The sequence below is a fragment of the Heterocephalus glaber genome, unplaced genomic scaffold, assembly GCF_053883595.1.
Source record: "Heterocephalus glaber isolate CG9 unplaced genomic scaffold, H.glaber_assembly_v1.0 deba00001608, whole genome shotgun sequence".
Taxonomy (NCBI): domain Eukaryota; kingdom Metazoa; phylum Chordata; class Mammalia; order Rodentia; family Bathyergidae; genus Heterocephalus; species Heterocephalus glaber.
Genome location: NW_028258379.1, coordinates 1,056,729 through 1,078,356, shown reverse-complemented (window position 1 = coordinate 1,078,356; position 21,628 = coordinate 1,056,729). Strand labels below are relative to the sequence as shown.

The following is a 21,628-nucleotide window of genomic DNA, read 5'->3' as shown; positions in this document are numbered from 1 at the left end:
GCTTCTAGATGGCCATGTGTGTAGTACATTAATCCATTGTTTCTACCTGGTGCACCTCACGGTGTAGCTCCGTCACATCTTTCTCTTTTGCAAGGGACAGTACTGGAGTGGCCTCCGCTGTATCCAACAACTCTGCTACACTTGTTTTATGTATGTTACTTTGGCTTTAGCCAAGCTGTGTGTTGCCCGTGAATTAGTGTCATGTGTTCCTTCCACTACTCCTGTTGTGGCTTATGTATTGTTTCTGCTGCAAGATGCTAAATATTACAGTGAAATGGTGTATCATAGCAGTAAGGAGTTCTCAGTGCAGTTTTCCTGAGCTGAGTTTAATTCTGAATTTACCTCTCACTAGGTCTGGGACCTTGCAAAGTTGCCCTTAGTTACTCTGGGCATCTCTTGCTTCATCTATAAAGGTAGATAGTACCACCTACCTTAGTTGCTGCTATGAGGACTACGGGAGTTAAGTGATACTTAGCAGCCCAGGCCAGCCAAGGCCATATGCCAAGTGCGTAGTCCCACTTCCTGTTTCAAATTACAGGCATCTGAAGTAGTGCACATTTCTGAGTATTTTGGATGTAGGATGATTCCAGTACTCCTTTTATAACTGCTCCTTACCCAGTACCCTGTGGCATGTGAAATTCCCTGCAGTTATTCACCTACCCTCATAGGCAAGCTATGCTAGTTATATGCTAGTGTATGAATGTTTCTATTCCCACAGAATTGATATTGAAACTTAACCGTCATGCAGTAGTCCTAAGAGGCATGGCCTTAAGCTGGGCATGGTGGCACATGGCAATAATCCTAGGACTTGGGAGGCTGAGGCAGGAGAATCACTTTGAGTTCGAGGCCAACCTGGCTACACGGTGAGTTCAAAGCCAGCCTGATCTACACAGTGAGACCCTGTCTCAAAAAAAAAGCATGGCCTTCAGGAGGTGCCTGACTTATGAAAGGGATTTGGTGCCCTTATGAAAGGGTTGCTCAACCTGCACTTCCACACATTCCATGCCCTAAGGACACAATGTGGAGGACACAGCAACAAGGTGCATCTCTGAGGCAGATCAGCCCTCAATAAACACCTATTCTGCTGGGGCCTGGATATGGGACTTCCCAGGAAAAAATGTTCTACTCTATAAATATACGGTCTGTGATATTTTGGTATAGAAGCACAACAGACTGGGACATATGTTAAAAAGAAGAGTATGATTCCTTGGCTAGATATCTATTAACCCAGATTGCAAGCACATATTCTTAAATGTTTTTCAATTATTTTATTCAACAATATAGTATTATTAATCACTTTATGTAAGATTCATGACAATCTTTATTATTCATTACATGCTGAAAGTAAAGATGTATCAAAAATATAAGCAGATTGCTATGGTTGTGTTATTAAACTTCTCCCTCAAGTAGCTTAGAAACTGCAGGTGTTCCATTTAGTCATGTTTTTTCTTGAAGAATTTAAAATAAGAGGAGTCTGCATCCTGTAAGAGGAACAGGAATATGAATCAGTTTTTACTATGTATTTGATAAGACCTGCTTGTATAACCTTTAAATCTCTAAGTATTGTGGTTTTGCTTTTGCCCTACTAATTCATTTTCACTGTCCTGCAAAAAGTCGGAAGAAATTAAATGTCTAACAGGTGGATTAGATATTAAAGTGGATTTCTTAAACAGCAGTAGATTATACAATGAGAATATAGTATGGTTCTTTTTCATGATTCTCTTTTTCATACATTGAGCCATATTTCCTGGCTTATAAAAGATGGTAGTAACAAAGCATAGGGAAGATATGACTTTACTAATAAAACCATTCAGAGCAATAACCTTTCTTTGCATAATCACACGTTACAACTTTGGGATTAACTATTACACTTGCTGAGTTATTTATGGACTGAAGTCTCTGGTCACAGTTTTCTCAGAAACAGTTGATAATGTTGATCACTAATTGCTGTAAAAATGAAAGCTGGGTGAAGAAGTGGTCAGTCTTTGCCCTCAGAGATGGGCACAGGTACCTCCATGATGTGCAGAGTACTTGAGGAAGGAGGTAAGGGCACTAGTAGAACAGTCAATGTTATGCGGAAGCACACACAGGGCCAAGGTGCACCCAGTCCCAGGGAGAAGTGGGAGAGAAGGCAGGTGCCATTCATGGCAGTGACACCTGAACTGAGACTGCTAGGATGGGCAGGAGTTAGAAGGAGAAGCATTGGGGAAAGGGCTCTGTTGTGACACATATATTGGTCAAAGATTAAGTGTAAGAGAATAAAGGACAACCTTTTGATTGAAAAGTGACTTCTCCAAGACTAGTGATAATTTACTGTAATATATCAGATACCTATGCAGATAGAATACTTTGTATATTCTTTTTTCATATCATGAGATTTGTACCAAATTAGCAAGAAAGTATTTTAAGCAGCTTAAGATTTTATACTTTAAGATTAATACATATTACTAAGAAATATATAAATTGCTCTTACCACACCACTCTTAAAATTTTCAATCCGTTTCTTTCCTAACTTGCTGGTTATCCACCAGGCCCAGGTAGGCATATATTGCCACAAATACGCAACCAACAAAAAAGGTTGCTCTGCAATCCAAACCTCTGTCAGATCATTGGCCATGGTGATTAACATCAGCCGCACACAACGACTAGTTGCCATCTTGTACGACTGGTCTCCACCATTTCCCAGAGCCTAAGAAAAAATTAAAATGAAGTGAATGCTGAGTATCCACGCTAGCTCACAGAACTTTTAAGTTAGAAAAGACCCAAAAGCCATGTAGCTGTGTGGCCTCACACCCAACAGAAGTCACTCTACATACCAATGGGTGTTTATAAACTTTTGAAATATTTCAAGAAGGCTAATAAGAATCATACAAATACCAGATAACACAGTATGGGTTACTAAATGAAGTTTCTTTGCTTTTAATTATGACTGCATTATTAATGAGTACTTAATGCACATTTTAGCAAATGAAAGCCCATAAATAGGAAGACAATGGGATGAAATGGAAGGAAATAAAAAGTTTCTTAATAGTGAAAAAACCATTACATAATAGTGATGAGCTATTTTTAAGTGGGATCTTAGCATCTTCATTAGCCTTATTAAAATTGAGGGTCAAATACTACCAGCTAACTTTAATAAATTTCATAATGCCACATGTTAAGTGTTATCAGTAATTCATAAACAGTTCTTACTTAAAATCCCTGATACATATCGACAGAACACTAACATATAAGCAGCAAATCATTTGAACAAGTCTGCAATTGGAAACTTTTACCTTTGTGACTTCTTCACCTAGGGCATTGCTCACAACTTGTGACTGCACAGGTCCGGGGCAAATGTTAGAAACTACTATACCTGGATATTCAACAAGTTCAATTCGGAGGCTATGAAAAAAACCCTAACAGGGCACAAAACAGAAAAGTCAAAAAAGAAAAGCAAAGAAAAGAGGTAAATAAAACTGACAACTGACACATATCTCATGATTTATCAAAATATGCTCTAAAAGACCCAGGGAAGGGCCAGGTAGTGAAGCCATCCAAGCTCCGAAGGCATTTTTAACAGCAAGTCTGGAGGAAAACTGAAGCACACATTTGTAGCTCTTGCAGATACATTCCCTTGGCAGTCATTCTTGCCAACAATAACTTGCGATTTTATCGTCAGGAAGCACTGGACAGGCAAAAACTGTCCTTGAAGGTTCAGCTAACCCCCCACCCTCAATCCTCATGAATATGTGTTCCACAGGATTGCTGAGGGGGTTTTGTTTATTCTCCCAAGTGATCTAAAGCACCAGTGTTTGGGGCAAAGGCAAAAAAGCAGGATGAGAACTTCACAAATTCTATTCCAGAGAAAGTTTTCAACATATAAAATCCATTTTACTACTGTAACAGGATGAATTTCATTCAGAAAACATTTGTCTTTTGGGGGTGAGGAGTAGTACATGGTTCATTAAAATGAAATAAGACTACTGATTGATGATGACATTTGTAACAAGCTAGCCCTGCTAGTCTTAGATACTAGCCATTGCTAAAGCAACAGAGAGTAAATAAAAATCTTACTCCCCCTTACTTATCCTTCTTCTTAACTTAGGAAATTTTGCACGGCTAGGTTATAACTACTGAAAAATGTGTAAACAACTAATCAGTGGTGCATTTGATATATGACCTGACTACCTTAAATAGTTATCAGCCACCACAGGCTGACCTGACTCACACAGGAGTTATGAGGTTCATGTTCTCAGAAACTGACACAATTCCTGATTCATAAGTGCACTGAACAGAATGCTAGGTAAAAGAATAGAGAACTCTTGTAACTTTAACATTCTGCCCTTCTGTAGCAAAAGAGAGAGCACAGCCTCTAAGCCAATACATCAGACACTACAGCCTCTCCTTGTTAAAACTCTTCCAGTAAAGTGTGTAAACTTCTCAGTGATAAGTTCACACTGTACCTTGCTGAAAATCTGAGAAGGAAATGTGTTCTTCAAACAGAGCCTCTGGGGCTCAGTGCTGAACTACAGCAATAACTAACTAGGATCTCAACCAGCCACATTGTAGCAGATCAAGTGTAGGAATTAAACAGGGTGTCTAGGAGGGCAGGCCAAACAGCGCATCTGTGCTTTCCCAAAAGCATCCTGCAAGTCCTATGGAGACACTGGTTGCCAACAGAGGTATGCCAGCCCACCCTCATCTGCCTGCCCACCCTCGTCTGCCTGCCTGAGCTCTGCCCAATGCTCCACTGGGACTCACTGACAGCCCGTTCATTCCTCAGTATCAGGAAATCCTCAGGGCTGCAGCTACTTCAGCATTCTCTGCAACTGCCTGCTCTTTGCAGCACAAACAGTATTCCCTAAAGAAAAGAGCTTCAGTGTCCATGAACAATGATGACTATGAAGCTATTACATCTTATTATTTCCATAGTGAAACAGTTGACCAAACTGGCCTTCAACAATATTACATATAAAATGTGTGTCTCCTTTAATCATTCTCTTGCCCTCTACTCTTAAACCAAGGTTAAAAATTTATTTGATTCAAACATTTTTACCTCATAAACTATATATCCCAAATCGGGCTTTTCTCCTAGTCTCTAGAGGGCTTAACTAGATTTTCTTCTTTCAATGAAACCAGAGAGAACAGAGTTAATGTTTTCCCAGGAAGGATATAAGGCAGAAGCACAGGAGGCAGTACCGAACTGTGACTGGCATGTATAATTAGACCAGGTAAAATAAACAGCAAGGAAAAAGGGGAAAGCAAAGGAGTATCAGAAATGGAGAGAAAAAATATAACTGGAAGGTGTGCAGAAGTAAGGAGTGGGGGTCCTTCAGCTCACCAGGAAGACATGGAAGGTCAAGGGACGGGTGTAAGATGGTGTGTTGACTACACGTTTCTTATCTTGTATCATCAGCATCTGGTGATATGGAAACCTTGCCCATTGATGGCTCTCCATCCATACAACACATTTGGATCAATTCTAAGAGTTGAATTCAAGGTGCCTTACCCGAAGAGCATGTTTGCTAGCACAATATCCACTGGAAAGAGGCACAGATACAATGCCTGCAAAGCTATTCACAGTCACAATCTTTCCTTGCTTCCTCTCGATCATGTGAGGCAGAACACACTTTGTTAAGGACACTGTCCCTAAGTAGTTAAGTTCTATTAGCTCCTTGAAGACATCCATATTGGCATCCATGACCAATGAACGTTGGGATCTTCCTCCATTGTTGACCAGAATGTCAATCTAGTTAAATAAAATCAGAAAATGGGTGTTTGGGGGATGTCCTATGTGGACGGATGGTGTTCCTAGAGATGGCTGGTTATACTGCTAACATCAAGAATCAGTGAGGGCTGGGGATTTAGCTCAGTGCTTCCGTACCTGCCTTGCAAGTGCAAGGTCCTGAGTTCAATCCCTGGTACAAAAAAAAAAAAAATCAATAAAACAATGCTTTGTTTCTAGAAGTCTGAAAGAAAAATATAAGACAACCAGAATTCTCCTACAGAATTTCCATTTTAATTGTTTATGGAAAGTTACAAATGTCATAAAAATAAGAGCAGCAGGGACTTTTTACCTTCTTCTGTTCTACGTGAAGGAATTAATAGTACTTGGTAAATCTGAAAAGTACTAATTACCTAAAGTTAAAGACTTAGAAATGAAGAGGCCCAACCCATAGGCCTGAGTATATTGCATGAAGCCCCATTTCCTGAAAGCTCTGCATGAGAGCTGCACACATGGGAATCTACTGTGCAGCTACTTCAGGACCCAAAGCAAATGAATTAATGCTGTACTGTTGTGAAACACTACTTACTCTACCAAACTCCTGGAGGATGGTTTTGGTAGCCACCTCATGGGAACTCCTGTCGGTCAGGTCCAGGGGCAGAACGAGGATATCTTTTCCTTTTACATTGCCGTTCTCTAAAGAAAGACACTTGGAAATTACTGTGAACATCGTGGCATGGTTCAGTCAAGCTCCTGGCTGCTCTCGTTAAGTTTAACCCCCACCCTCCACCAGGAGTTGTTAACAGAGTTGCTCGTGGGGGTCTCCTAACAGCTCCTCTCAGTGAACAGGAAGAGGACTAGTGGTTTTCATAGTGCTGGCAACACAAAGCTGGTGGCTTCACAGAAAATACAATGGCTCACTTCAATTTCAATAGAGACAGTGGGACATTAGAAGAGACGTACAGAAATCAGCACTATGCCATAAGCTAAACAAGGTAAAACGTGTGCAGCAGTTCCTGAAGCAGTCCGGTTACATGTGCTTTGCGATAGGCTCAAAAGGTTAGTTGCTCTTTCACAGACATTAAAAGCCTGCACATGATGGGCTGAGATGCAGCTTAACAGTACAGCACCTGCCCACCATGCATGAAGCCCCAGGTTTAATCCCCCAGTACTGCCAAAAGGAAAAACAAAAACAAAAACAAAAATTATATTCTTTTTAATCAGTAGGAAGCTTGGAGTACTACAATCAAAGGACACCTACTCAAAGAAGCGCTTCTGTATCAGCCAGGGACTGCAGGAAGTAAAGTAAGAAAAGGAACACAGACTCTTCCACAATTTGTACCTACAAACAAAATCTTGGTCTGTAATTGCCCTTGCTATTTCTATTCTTCAAAAAAATAATTAAAACTAATTTTCTCGAACTCTGACCATGAAAAACAAGTAATGCCAATGAGAAAAATAAGCATGAACAGAAAATATGAGACAAATGCATTACGGGAAGAAGAGAAAATAGTGAAACACCATGTGTAGTAGTAAAAAAAATGGCAAGGCTTGCGCAATCTTGCTCTCACCGCTGAGAAAGGCTGACAAGTTTGTCTTCTCTGCCAAAGCAGGACTTGCAAGTCACAGCTGCAGAGAAATGGCTCCCATAAGGAATGGTGCAGTACAAAAGCACAAGACACCTTTGAAGACAATATCATGAAAGCATTAAGTCTTGCTGAGGTTAATGGGTCAATGAACACTCTTTACTGAGTGGTTAGTTCAATCAGCAAAGTAAAAGGATATTTTAAAAAGCATGAAAGGTAGAGAAAGGACCAAAAAACATGATGTGCTAGAAGATCCAAAGTTATCTCAGTCTTGGTATTGCATGGTTTAGAAGGCCTCATGTGCTCACAGGCGGGTCTTTCAGAAGGTTCTGAATTATGGAAATGCTAGAGCTGATTTGCTGTTAGGTTTGGGTCTGGGTGATAGAGGCAGGTCACTGGGGTGTGATCTGGAAGGTTCATCTCTCTCCCTGGCTCCTCACTTTGCTCCCTCCTTTCTGGCCCCCATGACATGAGCAGCTTTCCTCCACCCAGGGCCTCCCCACCATGCTGCGGACCGTGCAAGGACTGAACACCTCTGAAACTGTGAGCCATAAAGAGATGCTCAGGAGTCTTTTGGAGTCCAGGGGTGGAATGCTATGATTTGGATCAAGAATATCCAGCAAAGGCGCCATGTATCCATAGTCAGGGCTTTGGGACCTTTGGAATGTGCCTGTATTGTAGTGGGATTATGGCTGAGGCGCTATTAGACGGTGGGGTCTGATCAGAGGAGGAGGGTCACTGGAGGGTGTGATCTGGAAGGTACAGCTTCCTTCTTCTCCTTCACTCTCTACTACTGGTCCCCAAGGCAGAAGCCGCTTTCCTCCACCCACGCCCTTCCATCATGCTGCTGACCATGCAAGGACTCAGACTTCTGAAACTGTGAGGTAAAATAAACTTTTTCTTCCTTCATCTGTGAGTGTTGGATATTTTGTCCCGGCAACATATAATAACTTTTTTAAATCTGACCTTAGTTTCTATTTTGAGACACAGTCTTGTTAAGTTGCTAAAATGCCCAGGCTAGGATCAAACTTATGATCCTCCAGCCTCAGGCTCTCAGAGTACTGGGATTACAAGCATCTGCTACCATGTCTAATTACTCAGATTGCCTTTTTTAAACCATAGTTCATTCCCAGTCTTTTATCCTATATAAAAAAATTCTTATACCATCCTGTTATGGTTTGTTTCTAGATATGTGCCCAAAACTTCATGCAGACTTAGATGGGGCTTTTCCAGAGGTGGTTGAATCTAAAGTGCTGGGATTAAGGGTATGTGATTACTAAATCAGTCCACTGATTGGTTTGGCACTGGCCTAATTCTAGTAGCCTAGATAGAATATAAAAGTGACAGAAAGTTGTCAAGTCCACTTAAAATCCAACAGTACTTCAGAGCACTGGTAGTTAAGAGTCAGTACACAGCATAGAAAGATGGCAGAAAAAAAGGAGAAGGCAAGGGCAGCTACTTAAGGACAAAGGAGAGGGTCTAGGTCAAGGCACATGGAAGGCTTACAGACAGGTGTGCTAGCTGGAGAATTCCCTCTCCAGTTCCCAAAGCTGAGCCTCAGTGTGGATACGGACTCGTTGGCAGGAAGCAAGGCTGCTGCTTTAGGGTTACTCACCCAGGCACCTGCTCTTCACTCTCTCCAGCTCATGCTGTCTTCTGGCTGACAGCACGAGAGAAGCTCCTTGTTTGGACAGCTGGTAAGCCAGCTCCTCGCCAATTCCACTGGAGGCCCCCGTCACCCACACCACCATGCCAGTCAGCTCCTGTTCTGTGTAGGAAGGAGGAGGGGTGGGGGAGTGTGATGGATTATGCCCATAAATCAGCCGAGCATCAGCATACAAAACTTTACACACCACCAGGGAGTATGAAAACCTAATATGTACAACATAAAATTTTGAAGACCTCAGGGAAAAAATTTCTAATTTTAAAGTATAAAGACAAACCATGTTAGTAATAATTTTCTATATAATAATTTATATATTTCAGAATCTTGGTGAAATTTCTAGTTTTTACTTCAAGGAAAGCCTTATAATTCTATGACTTCATCCCAGTGCTCCATTTATCTATATGTTTGATAAAAGTAAAGCTAAGTGGATAGAAAAACCATTGCCTGGACTCACTTTCCTTATCTATTGAATGGGAGCTTGTTGGTAAAAGTCCCACCCAGCTTTCAGCTCCACCTTCACATTTCCTGGTACCAGGTATTGATGAAAACTCAAGCGCACCAACCTCTGCTCTATGTCATGATGTGACCTGCCCAGTCCTCTCACCTGTGTCCTGTCTAAGGCCAACACAGTGGGTCGCTGCTCCTCTCCTCATGTGACACACTCTCAGTCACCTACCTGTCGAAACCCTCTTCCCTGGTTCCCCTGGGTCATGGCTCCTCGTGGACAGCTTGGCCCAGAGCACGAGGCAGTATTCCAGGGTCTTGGACAGCCCTGAGCAGCCGGAGATGACTCAGTCCATGCCTTGTCCCCTGGAGCATATGCTCTATGACAGACTACCCTATGGCAGGTCACTGCTGTGCCCAGGGCCCCGGCACAGAGCCATCGTTTACAGTTGTTTAAATGCCGCCCAGAGCAGCCTGGGCTTCTCCAATGTCGTCTCACAGCTGACTCATAGGAGGCTTCTGTCCACTTAATCTATGTTTTCCTCTCATGTGCTGTGCGTGTCTCTTTTTGGGCCCGGTGCAGGAACTAAAGTCAGTCTCACTTTGATCACACCATGGGAGATACATGCTGAGAAACACAGAACGACTCCAGAAGAACAGAGAAGAGGCAGAAAATGCTGGTGGCCTCAGGAGAGGCATACTGGGAAGTGGGAGAAATGTGCATGAGGGTTTTTTTTAAAGCGTTTTAATTATTGAATTGTTTCATTGAATTAATTATTGAATTTTGTGTTTTAATTATTGAATTGCATGAGTGTAGTTTATGTTTTTTAAAATGACAAAAATAAGTCTATACAGACATCTAGGAGGGTAATTTCTTTCTCCTTCCTTCCTTTCTTATGTCCCTCCATCTGTCCCTTCCTTCCTTCCTTCTTTCTTTCTACTTGGTAGATTCTGGCCTTAGCTATTTTAGGAATCTGAGTTTATTTCCATGTTCCTTTAATTTTTTTTCTTTATTCCCAATCCCAATAGGAGTCATTTTAGAATTTTTCCCCCTAAAACTTAACTCAATGGCATTTTAATTTGATATATGGTACATCCATCTTGTACCATATGTATTTTATATTTTATGGATAAAGAAGATTTATAAAGCTTACTTTTTAGTCAAAACCTATTTAAGAATGACATTTTATAATTGTTAAGTTATATTAAAATGCAAGAGGTATTAATATTTTTATAATTATTTGCTAAAAAACTTTTAATTTTACTGTTCTTAGATAAATGGTAATGTACCAGATTTATATAAAATTTGCAAACTATGTTACCATATTAACGGAATGGAATTACATTTAACATTCAAAATTTTTTCTTCAAAAGTAAAACAACTGGGGCAGGGATTTAGCTCAGTGATTTCGTCGCCTGCTGCACAAGCGCAAGGACTTGAGTTCGACCCCCAGTACCAAAAAAAAAAAGTAAAACAATTGGAAAAATTAAGTGAATTTCTTAAAAGTTATTTTATTGACCTTAACTTTTAACTTTTGCATCTTATAAGAAAACAACTGAGTTCACAACCTGCCATATATTTAGTTAAATATTGTTATCAATTTACTTTCGGTTATAATTTGATGGGTTAAGTTTTGGATAATTACATAATAAAATATACTCATTTCATTTTTTTCCAGTCCAAGTTAACCCAAAAGAACTAAGGATCAAACACAAACACCCACAAGGCAGCAAATAGGCACAAGCATTCCACTGCCCAAATTGTTGCAATCATTAATGAGAAAGACCTACGTTAACAAAATCGCAGTGTATGTGGGATTCCTGATTTATGAAGAGAGAGGGGCTGGGCGTGTAGTTCAGTGGTACAACACTTGCTGCGCATGCTTAGCCCTGCACCTACGTATCTGCTACTTTTTCAGTGCTGGCCTTGCATATGTGTTATGTATTTTCTGTGAATACACCATAGTGCTGCACATGTTATACCCAAGGAAATTGAACCTGAGAAATGACATACCCAGAAAAGATTTTGTCTGGTAGGACCAAGGGGCACAAAACATTGTCCTAGCAGATTTTTTTTCCAGTCCTGAGAACCAATTTTCTCCAGCCATGTGGCCATTTAGACAACATGGTCTATCTTCTGACCTACTAGCTGTATAACTTCCCAGCATACTTCATCACATGCTTGGCTGACAATGCCTTCTTTATAAGACTTGTCAAGCTCAGAGGTTATGTTTCTAAAGTGATGTGCACGCCCCTCCGAGCACAGAGCACTTAACAAATGAGCAGGCATCTGTATTATACATGCCTCACACATGAAGCAAGGCATAGACAAAAAAGGGAACAGCAGAAAGTCCCTCAGTGTACTAAGAATGACCCTGCTCCAGACAAAATGTCAATTCAGTTCTCTCCACTGGCTCACCTTTACTCTAATGAGTAGATAGACGGCCGACTCGGACTACATCAGATTTCAAAACTAGAGAGCAAGAAGTGGGGGATAAACAACTTCAGGAAGAAGAATCATTGAGCCTCTCAGGCTGACCTGGGGACACTCACTGTTTCTCAGTGTTCCCTGGATTTTGCACCTGAATCCATGAAAGTCAGCAGTCCCGGTGGTGCGCCCTGGGACTCACCACACGTTGGCAAACCCCAAGAGGCTCCTAGGCAGGAGGCAAGTCCTGATCATCTTCCCACCAGGACTGACAAGAGCCACACTGCTCCTCAGCCCGGCCCCTTCCTCCCAGCTCGTGGTACTGGGAAAGGCTCAGCCAGGCGACCCAGAGACTTCAAGCTACCCCGAGGGAACAGGACAAGGGCCGGCCGGCAGAGGTGCAGATCTGCACCCGGAAGCGGCCGCGCGGGTCCTCACCTGGGCGGCGGCCCCGCCACTCGGCCCACAGCAGGGTCAGGTCGGCATCGGCCCGGAGGAAGAGCCGGAGGCCGTGCAGGAGCAGCGCGCATAGCGCCAGCAGCAGGAGGAGCAGCACCCAGTCCATAGCGCCGCGGAAGACGGGAATGGATCACTCGTGAAGCTGGCCGAGCCTAGAGCAAATGCACCGCCTCCAAGCCGCGCCCCGGCCCGGAAGCGGCCCCGCCCCAGGCCCCGCCCCTTCCCTGGCCCCGCCCGCCTTCCTGGCTCGCCTAGCCGAACTGTGTAGCGGCGGAGTCACGCGCCCAGCGCCCAGTTTGGTAGCAGGTGGATCAGCCGGTGTTCACAAACAAGTCCCTGGAGAAAAGGCAGGGACTAGGCGGTTACTGGGCGGTTGTTCTGAGGCCAGGTACTTTTCCAGGCTCTGTTTGTGCCTTGGGGAGAAACAAGCCTTCTAATTCTGAGCTCTGCCCATGCCTTCCTCTCCATAGCCAACCCCTTCCTCCAACACTTACCTCCCCACCTGAGGAAGATCTAACTCAGACCCTTGCACATACAGGCAAAGGCTCTGTCAGTAATTGAGTTATACCTCGGCCCTGCCTCCTTTATTTTACTTTTAAATTCTATTTCTTTTGACTTTATTGATTTTGTAAGACCGAGGGCCTTACCAAACGCTCCGAGGAGCTGACTGCAGCGAAGAACACCCGGGAAGGAACACACCGGACAAGTTAGAAAGTAAAACAGACCTTTATTAGTCTGGAGAGATGGAACTCCCAAAGCAAAATAGCTTAGAGAGGCAACTGGCTCAGAGTACGAAGCTGTTTTTATAGGGGGTCGCAGGGGAAGTTGGCAAACAAATACAAAAGTGGAGGAGAGAGAGAAAACAGACCGCCGGGGAATTGGGCAAGCAGAGAAAACACAATACCCACAACAGACCTTCCTGGCACAACAACAAACACATCTCTGGAACTTGATGTCTACCTGGTGAGCCGTAACAGAAGCAGAAAGTTGGGGCCCTATTACAAAGATGGAGTAACTGTTGTTCAGTCTTACAATTTTTAACTGGGTAAACCACGCAAAGCATAGATTAGTATATGTGCTGCCGAAGAAAGCACAACGCAAAGCATGGATTAATGCCACCACCACCAAATTAACCCATTTTCCAAACTCATTTGGCCCCTGTCAACTGAAGTTTGGAAATCACGTTATGAAAGACACTTGACTGTTGAACTGGAAAGTGCAGTTTCAGAGTCTATTTGAGGTCTAGGGCAAGGAGTAGGAGCCTTGGAGCTGAACCCAGATGTGGAGTCCAGGGCGGATCCCCTGGCACCCTGGTAAATATTTATATTATCTATACTTACAAACAATAACATAAAGAGGTTCAAATGAGAAAATGCTTATGAAGAGCAGCGTCTTGTCTGCATAATTATATTCATTCTTTCTTTTGTAATAATTGGCATTAGTTATTTCTATGAATTGTTTATTCTTTTCATTGTAATGATCATTTCTTGGACTCCAACCTGAAAAGGAAGTACACTTCATTAATATCTATATTGTGCACAGAGTTCCCCTTGCCTGTGAAAGCAGTAAAAATGTTTAAACTGTTGAAACAGAAAGACATTCGTGTGATCTGGCTCAGGGTGACTCCAGGTAGATATGAATTAGCTAAACTTTGATTTCTGATTGCTTAATCATATTACACATGGAGTAATATCACTCAAGAGTTGCACAAGCTTTTGGGTTTGTGGGCAGTATTCTGATATTCTGTAGGCTGACAGGATCTTATCTAAAATCTTCTGTTAATATAAAATTAATTTTGAGTCTGGAATGTCTGGGAAAGGTCCATGTGTTAATTAAAAGCTTAATCCTGGCCCAGGGATTTAGCTCAGTGGTTGTGCTGCCTGCCTCAAAAGTTCAAGGACCTGAGTTCTATCCCCAGTACCAAAAAAAAAAAGCTTAATCCTATCTGTGATCTTTAGTTATCTCAACTTGACTAGATTAAGAAGTGCCTTGCAGTCTAGTAAAACACAGTTCTGTCTGTGTCTGTGGAGGTGGCATATAGACAAGCTAACTAAACTAGAAGACACACCCTGATGTGAGTAGCACCAACCAATAGACTTATAGCCTGGATGGAATTTTATAAAAAGGAAAAGAAGGAAGTTTCTGTGTTTTGGAAGTGGTCCAGTCTTAATGGGTATGTCTTTTCAGTCTCCAGTATCTTCAGCATGCCAAAGCAGATTCATAGCAGCTACTCTCCAGTGCGCTTCCAGACCTTTGACCTTGGATTACTGTTGCATTCTTGATCTTGCTTGTTCTGTGGATTCTATCTTCTTGGCCTGAGCAGCTACTGGATCTTCTCTGTCTGCAGCACATAGCCATTGTGCATTCTTGGATCCTGTAACCTACCTAATAAATCCCCTTGCATAACTATTTGTATATTCTAACAATTTGGTTCCTAACCACTCTTGAGAAGCAGTACAGAGACATGAGACGGATGGTGGGAAAGACTTGGCAAATGATAAATCTCTAGATTCTCAGACTGCTCTCCCATTTCTGTGATCCATCATGCATGCTTCTTGTTGATACTTGTGTTACAAAATTATTTCTTTTTTTTGTTCAAGTAATTTGAATTACATCACCTTCAACAGAGACTTACGTGATATATTGGGGTTTTTAAACTTTTACTTTATTTAGAGATTGAAATTATAACTTTCATTTTATTATTTAGCTTATTATTATTACAATTATTTGCTCAATTTCCTCCATCAGACTTTTTTCTTTTCTACATTTGTATCAGCATTAAATCATGTGCAGAAGAAATAATATTTCTTTGATCCTAAATCGTCCTCCAGTTATTGTTCCATTTTTCCATCTCCCTTTAAAGCAAAATACAAGTTATCAATATGCATTCTATTTCACCACCTTCTTTCTTCAAGTCATACCAGTTAGGCTTTTAACCCTACTATTCTACTGAAACCACCCCTACTATTATCACCTTGACATATTCAATGCTCCCTGGTCTGTGTGCTTGGCCTCAAGGACAAGTTATATCCTTGTTGTCCTCTTATTTCATTGATGGTGACTACTGAGCCTCCATTGCTGGCTTCTCCTCTTCCTCTTCCTAAACTTTGAATGTTGGAATACCTAGGACTGTCATTAGCCCTCTTCTCTTGCCCTCTATGTGTTCCAGTGATTTCTTTTTGTATTCCAGTTGCACTCTGATGTGCCCCATAGTGTGTTCCTGGCATTGACCTCTACCGTGAATTCCAAACAAACATTCTCACAAGTTGTCTAGTACTCATCTAAAATTTAAAATGTTCAAAACAAAACCCATGTTTTCTTTGTTAACTTTTCCTACTCTCAGCATTCTCCCATCTCAGTAAATGACATCCTAGTTGTGCAGCCCTCAAACCTCAGAATCATCCCTAATAGAATGATGAGTGGAATTGTATTGCCTTAGAACTGGCAACTAGAATGAATTCCGTGGAAAGCCTGTATTGGACAATCACTTCTAAAATGGGCCACTCAACCTTCTGCTTATTTATAGCCAAAGAATCTGTTTCACCACTCCCCAGTATGATCCAAAGAGATCCCTGTGCCCCTCATTTGTCCAAGAAGGAAATTTTTAGAGAGAGTGCTGATAAATCAGGCAGTGAGTCAACTGGCATGCATGAAGGTTTTTTTCTTCTTCTCATGAAAACTGAAATGTAGGGAGCTCCTAGGTGTTAGAGTACCTGCAAGCAGGGAGACTGGCTGTTCATCTGATGACAGATTGGAGCAGGAAAAAAAAAAAAGAAAATGAACTGAGACAGTAGTGTGGACAGAGGGACCATCATGATGTTGCTTACAGGATCAGTTCTAGGTGTGGCAAAGACTCTAGAATTCACCACCTCCCATAAGGTCCATGAATGGAAGGTATCAAGTCACCACAGAGAGCTAACAGAGGATCAAAGAGGCCCCAACAGTAAGGCTAAGGGTATGGAGCTGAGAGGTTTGAAGAGAAAATTAAAATGGTTACCACTCAGCTCAGGGTTCTTTTCTTAAATTTAAGGTAGAAATCACAATGATACAAGCATTACCATTCAAGTGACACTTTACTGAAGCTTATGCTTGTTCAGAAGGAAGATAGCACAGAAGGTAGGATTCCTAGATTATGTCTGTGAGGATGAAGGAGTAAATCTTAAATTTAAAAAACATGGTTTGTGCAGGTTCACAGTCAGCTATTGCACATGATCCCAGAATTTCTGCACAGGTATTTTCAGTTCTTTGCTTTTGACACCCAGGTTTGCACTTCACATGCAATCTGCTTATGCACATTGAATCTGTCTGCCCTCAGCTCACAAAATATGGTAGAAGAACTTGACCTAGGAAGTTCATATATTATCTAAAATAAGGCATTCTATGCATGCAGGGTTTCTAGAAAGCTTGAGGGTTTAATCAGTACAGCTTCTGAACCTGGGTGGAAACATCTTTCAAAGAGGGTTTACATAATGAAAATGAACTTTGGTGGGGAATTAGGGCCCTGTCTCAGAATGCATATTCCTTGGCTCCCCAGGGAGAGAGTAGGGATCTCAGAATTGTTCCAAGAGGAGATAGTGAGAGATAGCAACTGAGCATGCGAGGGAAGGGGAGGAAAAGAGATATTAGTATTAGAGATATTAGATCACACCCTGGGTGATCATATCCCAAATCTGCCATTTCTTACCCCATCCATTCTTAGTACCCTGACCCAAGCTGATATCACTTTTTTTTTTTTTTGGTACCAGAGATCAAACTCGGGTCCTTGCACTTGCGCAGCAGGCGGCAGAACCACTGAGCTAAATCCCCGGCCCTGATATCACTTCTCCATTGAATCGCTGCTGTGACCTCTGATCTCACTGCTTCTATTCTCGCCTTTTTCTCCCATGTGTATTCTCTACTCAATAGCCAGAGTTATCTTTTAAAAGCTTAAGACAGTTCTCTACTCAAAATAACTTGGAATAAAGGTTCTGGATGTAACTCAGTGGTACATGTACTGGAGTGTCTCCCTGAGTGTTAACTCAGGGTCTAGCATGTATGAGGCCCTGAGTTCAAAACAAGCACTGCCCAAAAAGAACAACAAACAGAAAAGCCTAAAAGGAGCAGCTGATCTGTTATATTCCTGTAAGATAACAGTTTAAGTAACTAGTACATCAACCATGGGAAATGAAAAGAGAAATCTAATAAAATAAAACATAGTCCTTTGCCTTCTCTAGGTTGGGTAAGAGAAGGAAAAGAAAAAGGATTCTAAAAGAGAAAATTAAAGAAGAAATGGAAATAGAGCTTTCTCAAATGGGAAGGGGAACAAGAATTGGAGGGAGCAAGGAGAGAGGGGAGGAGATGGGTACAAAAAATTAAGATGTGTTACGTGCATGTACAAATTCCTCAAAACAAATGTAATCATTATGTACTGTAAACGTACTAATAAAAATACATAATTGAAAATGAAATACTTAATAGAAATACCTGTGAATACATTTATTCAGGTATGTTTATGGTTGTACAGGAATTTTTCTATCCAGTAAGTCTCCGCCATAAATGAGTTCTATTCTGAGAGAATAGAGAATCATAAATCAGATTCGTTTGTAAGTCCGACAAAGTGAGTCTTACATACCTTTGACACAAATATAAAATGTATATTGCTTTTCACTCCCTAGTCATCCCCTCCACATCAGCAATGCTTTTCCTCTTGCTTCCAGACATCCTGGGCTCTGCTTGAGCACTGTACAGTAAGCACACAGCAGCACAATTGTGACAATGTCCAGCAAGCAGGTGACCTACTTCCATGATTTGTTCACATCTATAAATGTTACATAATGAGAGGTCCTTTTGTATTTATGAAAGTTACCAACTTGAATGTTTGTAATGGACTTAGTGTACTACAAATGTTGGCATTAGTTGTCAGTATTGTACTCTTTCAATATCAAAATGACACAACCATTCCTGTATAGGGTGAAAATCAGTTAGACTCAGCTTGTTCAACTCTAGTCCTTATGTCTTTTTATCATAATGATATTTCTTATTCTGAGAAACACCTAGTCTGTGCTTCAATGAGTTGACACTTACCAGAGGACAGTATTTGTTTTGTGCTATGCAAAGTGCATGAATCTAGTTATTTTGGGAAGCAGAAGAACATGATGCCTCTACATGGTTGAGATAGATGTTCACATCTCAGATTGAATGTTTTAAGCAAAAAGGCAAACTTGACCTTTGCATAGCTAAGTAATTGTATAAAGGTTGTAATTATATAAAGGTTGAAATGTGGATGAGGACAGAGGACACTGTTTTGGTGACAGCCTCCATAATTCAACTTTTATAGTAGTTGAAGAGTGTATAATAATGTCTCTATGGAAGACTTGGAAGTGAGAATGCTGGAAGTCTATTTCAGTAACATTTAGAAAGCCACAATTGTTCTTAAGAAGCAAGTTGAGAATTAGATATCATTTTAGTTTGGGTCTTTTATTGTAACTACTTTGTATGTTCTTTATAAAGAATTGTACAACTCCCCACTTTCATTCTCATGAGCCAGGACATTAGACAACTTTCTTTGGGGCATCACACCGTAATCTTTTCTTCTGCTCCAATAAAATTTTAAAAGGTTCAGCTTGCTTCATAGACCATGGAGCAAATGCTTCCATCCTTCTGAATCATCTGTCTGTGCTCTCTGACACATATTTGCCTTTTATAATGCTGCCTATGTGTTTGTAAGGATGGAGACAGATGAAGAGCATTTTCCACTATGGGTGAATTGTGTATGCTCCTAGATAAGAACAAAAAAAAAAACCAAGGAAAATGATTACTTTCAGAGAAGGGGTCACAGAACAGAGAGTAACCAATCAAAACTACCCAGAACACCAAACTATGCCCGAAAAGAGTCCTCTTGCATATCTATGGTTGTTTCTATGGTACTAAGAATTGCTTGGCATAGTCAAAGATAACTGAAACTTTAGTTGTTGAACACCTCAAAGAGAAGATCATTGGCATTAGTAATGCAGTGGGAGCAATGAACTTAACTATTATAATATCATCTGAATATAAATTAGTCAGGACTGTTATTTCTTACCAACCATGGTTGCTTTTAGTAGTTGTGTCCCTGTAGAATGTTGACAATAGATATATAGTTTACAGAGAAAACTTGTGATCAAGAGCCATAGATAGTATTTTAGCATGACAATCATGACATTATCTTTGTAACACACTTAAATGTCCATCTAAATATAGAATAGCCTTTTTAGTCAAACATTTTCATTTAATCACAAAACATTAAATGATGCAAAGAAAACTCATCTAATTTGTTATTCTTTAATATAATGAATGTCATCTAAGGAAAATGTATTGGCTTATAAATGTACCTCTTATCACAAGTAGCTAAGACAAATATCTGAGTCTAAAAATGGTTATCATAAACAATCCTGGTTTTATATATTAGAAGACTTGTACACCCAGAAGGCATGAATACATTCAATATATCATAATATTAGCAATGATGAATATCATTACTATATAAAACTCTTTGTCCCTTAATTTAGTTTCATTTTGTACTGGGTATCTTTTAATAAGAAAACATTATTTTATCCACAGAAAATTTAATCTTTTGATGATAACCAATGTAAACACATCACAATGAGATGTTTAGCAAGGTTTATTGGAGTGTATCTCCCAAAGAGCTATGGACACTATTGGGGTCCCTTTTGTGAGCAAAGGCTGGAATAAAATATTTCCAGGCAGGGCTGGGGATTTAGCTCAGTGGTTCTGCCACCTGCCTCGAAAGCACAAGGACCCAAGTTCGATCCCTGGTACCAAAAAAATAAATAAATAAAAATAAAATAAAATAAAATATTTCCAGGCAACGGCTCCTTTAATCACCAAGAGGAGTCCTATCTAGCAGTTTCTGTAAGCCTAAGAGTTCCCATTTAATTATCTTAACTAATTTTTGGATGGCCTATGGGGACCAGATCATAACAACACATTGTGCTTCACCAGTGAAAGATTCGCAAGTTATTGTATACAGACAACAATGTGCATTGCATTTGTGAAACCAGTCGACCTAATTTCAGTGTCAATCTGGGGGGAAGGATACCTTTAATTTTAAAGGCACTTATCTATAAGCCAGGTACAGACAAAAAGAACAAATGGTTGAGCTCAAACAGAATAGCTCTATGTATTGTCAGAAACCGAACAGACAGACAAACACACACAAGACAATTTGTTTATAAACCAGAGTGCACTTGGATTTGGCCAAATCAAGTTATGATAACTCTTTACAGTTTTCAAGTTTTTAACTATAAATGAGATTAGTCAGAACTTTTGTAGGTCAATTAAGAGAGATCTCTTATAATAAAAACAAAAGGAATAAAAACCTTTTGTACTTGTGAAAGCAAAGACAGTTTTTAAGGTGAACCCTAAGCTAATGGTTTATCTGATTGGAATATCTAGCTATACAGGCTTTTTATTATTGCTTTGATAGCCACAGTTGTTGAGTAGTCATACCTGATAGCCAAAACTACTAATTTGATATCCACATGTCATTGTTTCCTCTAGAGGGGCAGGCTGTTAAAAAGGTAATTTTCACATAATGAAGTCTGCCAAATTGGACTATATATGTCATATCCATTTACCATAGCTCATTTTCCTGGAGGCCTTAGGGGTTACAGCCTTGTAAGAATGTGAAAGCATTGTCTGTTGAAAACTCAATGTGATGAGTCACCATAATGATTTCCCTCTGCTAATGGTCCAGGAAGATCGGAATGCTGGTGCACATGACCTACACACAAAGCGGCAGTCCTATTCCAGATGGCTTTCTGTAATCATAAAAACAGATTGAACAGAGGGGAATCCAGGGTGCCCTTTATGGTGGCTGTCTCCAAGCAATCAGTGACTCCAGCTACATAGGTGGAATCACACAAAATGTTAACAGGTTCTGAGTCAATTACATTCTAATACAGTAATTACAGCAACTACTTCTGATCTTTGAGCTGAAAGTACAGGGGTAGCAACTTTCTGGTGATTTTTTCATAGTCCAGTAAGGTGCAAAACCATGAGAAGATCCCTCTGTAAAGTAAGTTGAGGCATCTATAAGAGGAATTGTTTAACTATTTCAAGGTAAGATAAATGAATACTAGCAATATAACCATACAAACTTAATCCAGTGGATAATGATTATTAACTAATCCTATATAATTTTCAAAGTCTATTGGCCAGACCAAGGAAGTATGCTGTGCCGGATCAACAGGGAACAAATCCCAAAAGCTGCAGGCTGCAGCAGCAAGCCCACTGAACTAGCTTGGCCATTAGATCTATATAAGTCTGAAGACCCTTTGTAAGCTGGTTAGGGAGATAAC

General features: G+C 40.7%; 1 protein-coding gene across 1 annotated transcript; it reads right to left on the bottom strand.

Annotated features, from left to right (window-relative positions):
- Positions 1 to 1,253: 1,253 nt before the first annotated feature.
- On the bottom strand, positions 1,254 to 12,476 carry Dhrs7 (dehydrogenase/reductase 7). Its single transcript, XM_004837448.3, has 7 exons — positions 12,270 to 12,476; positions 8,909 to 9,061; positions 6,297 to 6,403; positions 5,492 to 5,731; positions 3,276 to 3,398; positions 2,474 to 2,689; positions 1,254 to 1,481 (listed from the first exon to the last, which is right to left on the bottom strand). Exons 1-7 carry the CDS (start codon positions 12,394 to 12,396, stop codon positions 1,434 to 1,436), a joined length of 1,014 nt encoding a protein of 337 aa, XP_004837505.2. The 5' UTR covers positions 12,397 to 12,476; the 3' UTR covers positions 1,254 to 1,433.
- Between the last annotated feature and the right edge of the window lie 9,152 nt (positions 12,477 to 21,628).